This window comes from Octodon degus, unplaced genomic scaffold (genome assembly GCF_000260255.1).
Source record: "Octodon degus isolate 3935 unplaced genomic scaffold, OctDeg1.0 scaffold00008, whole genome shotgun sequence".
In the NCBI taxonomy this organism is placed as follows: Eukaryota; Metazoa; Chordata; class Mammalia; order Rodentia; family Octodontidae; genus Octodon; species Octodon degus.
Window position 1 is genome coordinate 14,361,429 of NW_004524584.1, and position 4,435 is coordinate 14,365,863.

Here is a 4,435-nt window from a genome sequence, read left to right on the forward strand (position 1 = left end):
TGGATGGTTAAGACCAAGGTAAAGCAGGACCTATGCAACAAGAGTTGTAGCTTTTGGGTCTGAGAAGGTCAGTGAAATCCCCTCAGGATTTATGCTGAGATCCTGTACCTCAGATTGTAGATCCTTTGTCAGTGTCAGCCATGTGGATAAGTCACGGCCATTGCTTGGCCAATGTACTCTCTGTGAAAGCCTGAGAGAATGTTTTCTATCCATGTTTAAAAACTCTTAAGGTAATTACCAAATATTTTAACAGAAGTATCTCTAAGTATTAGGATTATGGATAATGACTGTGTACTTTCCTTTTCTAAAATGAACACAAAGGTCTCTGAAATTCAAAACAAAATGCATTATACAACTGTAAGAGAACTTCATTTATACCTGTCATATAACTAAGTTGATTAATCAACGACACCCAATGGGAACATATCCCATACACATTTCTGTGATAATCTCCTTCCTACCTTTTGAATACACAGGAAAATATAGTAGAGCACATCAGGGTCATAGGGTTCACCTTCACCATTTCGAGCTTCTCGTGTCATTAGACACAGGCCATAATTCAACTCAGCCACAGCAGAAGAGATGAGATCTTCTTGGAATCGCAGCAGTTGGCGCCCTGTGACATAATTCCCAAAGGTGATTAGGGAACCTGGCAACAGTTGTCTCTTCACTGGTTAATATTCCTCAAAGGAGAGCTCAGAGAAGACACAGTCCAGGTTGTTGGGACAAGAATGGTCACTTATATCTATGATCAGAACTACCTCACGGGGGCTGGGAATTTAGCTCAGTAGTAGAACGCTGGCCTAGCAAGCTGGAAGCTCTGGATTCAGTCCTCACCACCAAAACAAAACAAAGGAAAAACCAAAAAGAAAAAAGAACTGCCTCACTAATCACATTTGCTATTATGCCAAGAGCTTAGTTCTTATAATCCTTCCCTATCTCACACATAGAATCTCAGAAATTATCATCAGGGTCAAGAAATGAAAGCAGGAGCCGGGGAGATGGCTCAGTGGAATAAGCGTTTCCCTGGCAAGTGCAAGGGCCTGAGTTCAATCCCTGGTTCTGCAAAAAAAAGAAAAAAAGAAAAAGAAATGAAGAAAAAAAAAAAAAATCAGAATCCACTTGGTATAAGCAAGTTTATAAGCCTAATGCCAAAGGAGGGCCTTGAGTATACTCACTGATTGCAATTTCCTCCCAGAAGCCACTCTGCCTTCATCTGCTAGCTGAACTCTAGAAACTCGTGTTGACAAAAATGCATACTTCCTTTTCATTGGCTCAGGGTCTGGCTTGCTTGTTGCTGGTCATGATGCAGCTTAGCATTTTAGATAGTGCTCTCTAGGTCCTAGAGTCAGGGACTACCAGCTTCCTCTCATTCTGTCCAACTGACATTGTGGACACATCTCATCTAACACTCCCTCCCAACACTCACTCCCAATGGGTGCCAATCTGTTCTGAGCATCCTTCTCCAGTTCAGCATTCTTGGTCTGGGCCCAGTTTTTCCATACTTCAAGCCCTTCTTCTGGCTTCAAAGAATTTGGAAGCAGAAGTTCTGGAGAAGGCTGTGGCTGTGACTGTGGTTCAACTTCAGCAACTTGGACAGCCTGAGCCTACAAAAGAGAAACATCAGAATGAGTCAATACTGTTTTTGCACTAGATCCTTGAATAAAACTCTCAGAAAAAATTACTTATGGTTCACTTTAAAAAAAAATTTCTTCTTACTGTGCTATTTTGAAGATTTAGTTACTGAATTTCAAGGACAGTAAAAGTAGTGCTACATAGTTGGAGATGTTTCTTATCCTTAGATGGACTTCTGAGTCTGTTATTTAAAAGTATCAATACCAGCTGGGTGTGGTGGCACACACCTATAATCCCAGCACTCAGGAGGCTGAGGAAGGAGGATCACTGCAAATCTGAGACCAGCCTAGGCTACAAAGTGAGCTCAAGGCCAGCCTGAACTGCATGGCGTGACCCTGTCTCAAAAATGACAAAAAATAAAATAAAAGTATCAATCCTTCAGGCTGCAATGTTTCTCTAGAGTACAGCCCAAGTATCAGACTTCTTAGACTCAATGGGAACTCAATGTCATCATTAGCTCAATTAACTACTCCTCAAACTTCAACATGTAAACAAATCACATACTTAGGAATTAAAATGCATATCCTGATTAAAAGAGTTTGGTGGAGGACCGGGAAGATAGTTCAGTGGAATAAGTGCCTGCCTGGCAAGTGCGGGGCCATGAGTTCAATCCCCCATACCACAAAAAGAAAAAAAAAAAAAAAAAAAACAGTCCTAAAAGAGTTTGGTGGTGATCAAAAACTCCTAGAATTTTCAGTAGTATAGCAGAATACAATTGAACACAAAAAACAATAGCAGGCCAGGCAGATAGCTCAGCAGATTTAAGCATATACTTAGGCAGATGCAGGGGTCAGGGGTTTGAACCCTGGCCTGCCACACTGACCCCACCCCCAGGGCACACTGAGACAGCTATTGAGAATGGATATGGTGGCACCCACCCATAATCCCAGTGCTTGGGAGGCTGAAAACATGAGGATCACTAGAAGTCCTATCTGTGTAGTGAGACCCTGTAGACCCTGTACTAAATACATTAAAAAAGAAAGAGACAAAAAACAATAACAGGTACACAAACTCACTCAGAGAATTAGGGAAATAATATCTCTTTTTAAAATACCATTATTGGGCTGGTGAGATGGCTCAGTGGTCTAAAGCACCTACTTAGAACAAGCTTAGCAAAGCACAGGGACTGCGGTTCAATCCCCCAGCACCACATACCAGTCAGCCCCGCCCCCTGGTGGGCTGAGCTGGCCACACACACACACACACACACATAAATAAAAGAAAAAAAATACCATTATATCAGAAAAACGCAATACTTAGAAATCAATCTAATGAAGGAAGGAAAAAAATCCTTCACACTGGAAACTACAGAATTCTGAAAAAGGATCGAAGTGAACATCAGAAAATGGAAAGATATCCCTTTTCTTGATAGGCAAAACCAATACAATGAAAAGAGCCATACTTTCCAAAACTGTTACACAGATGTAACGCAATCTCAATCAAAATGCCAACAGCATACCTCAAAGAACTAGAAAAAACCTTAAAAACACATACAGAACCAAAAGAGTTCAAGAATAGCAAAAGCTATTGTAGGCAACAAGGTCAAGGCAGGGGTCATCATGACGCCCATCTTGAAATTATCCCCAACAAGCTGGGAATATAGCTCAGTGGCATAAGTGCCTGCCTGGAAAGCCCAAGGTCCTGAGTTTGATCCCCAGTACAGGGAAAAAAAAAAGGATGAATGAAAGAAATTATACTATAGAGCTACAGTACTATGATAAAAACATCATGGTACTAACCAAAAAAACAGACTTGAAAATAAGTGGAGCTGATGAGAAGATGCAGAAACAACACGTGGTGGCAGATTCAGGCACTCGTGAGACTGAGGCAGGAGTATCACAGTGAGTTTGAGGCCAGCCTGGGCTATATAAGTGAATTCAAGGCCAGCCTGAACTACACAGCAAGGAAAAAAAAAAAAAAAGACAGAAACAACTCAAAAGACACTCAGCTACCAGTTATCACTATCTTTAAAAAAAAAAAAAAAAAAAAAAAAGGCCAAACACCTTCACTTGAAGAAAGACAACCTCTTTAATAAATGGTGCTGGAAAAACTGGCTTTTCATATGCTGAAGATAAAGCTAGACCTGCATCCCTTACCATGCACAAAAATAAAAATGGATCAAAGATATAAAATTAAAACTAAGACACTTAATTTGCTGGAAGACAGGATAGATAAAACTCTTGAAGATACAGGTATAGACAAAGACTATGAACAAAACTTGACTGCACAGGATATATTACACAGAACCAACAAATGACCATTGCTTGGGAGGCTGAGGCAGGAGGATGGCCAGAAGTTCAAAGCCAGCTTCAGCTATAGAGTGTTCAAGACAAGCTACAGAGTGAGACCTTGCTTAAAAAACAAAAGGGGAGGGGAGAGAAGGGGAGGGGAAAGAAGAGAGAAGATACACTTGAAACACTTTTAGGTAAATAGATGTACCTACAATGTAATTTTAAGTGAAATAAAACTGGACACACATACTTAAATATTGTACTCTCTTAGTGAGAAACCCAGAGGATAAATAAGGACCAAAAAAGGAATGTAAATATTCCAAAGGAAGATGCTCAAATGGAAATGGGAATGAGAGGGGGCAAAGGAAAAGGAAGAAAGGGAGTAGGGATAAAAAAGAAAGAAAAGGGCTGGTGAGATGGCTCCGTGGTCTAAAGCACCTATTTAGAACAAGCTTAGCAAAGCACAGCGACCACGGTTCAATCCCCAGCACCACATGCCAGCCAGCCCCGCCCCCTGGTGGGCTGAGCTGGCCACACACAGACACACACAAATAAATAAATAAAAATTT

The 4,435-nt window shown here is 40.9% G+C and overlaps 1 protein-coding gene across 4 annotated transcripts in view; it reads right to left on the bottom strand.

Annotated features, from left to right (window-relative positions):
* The window catches only part of Qrich1 (glutamine rich 1), a 51,312-nt gene that overhangs the window by 15,943 nt on the left and 30,934 nt on the right, over positions 1 to 4,435 (bottom strand). For all 4 annotated transcript variants that reach the window (XM_004625079.2, XM_004625080.2, XM_023705843.1 and 1 more), the window contains 2 exons: positions 1,430 to 1,607; positions 462 to 616 (listed from right to left, as the gene is read on the bottom strand). In XM_004625079.2, the coding sequence (XP_004625136.1) occupies positions 462 to 616; positions 1,430 to 1,607 (333 nt within the window). The remainder of the gene's footprint in view (positions 1 to 461; positions 617 to 1,429; positions 1,608 to 4,435) is intronic.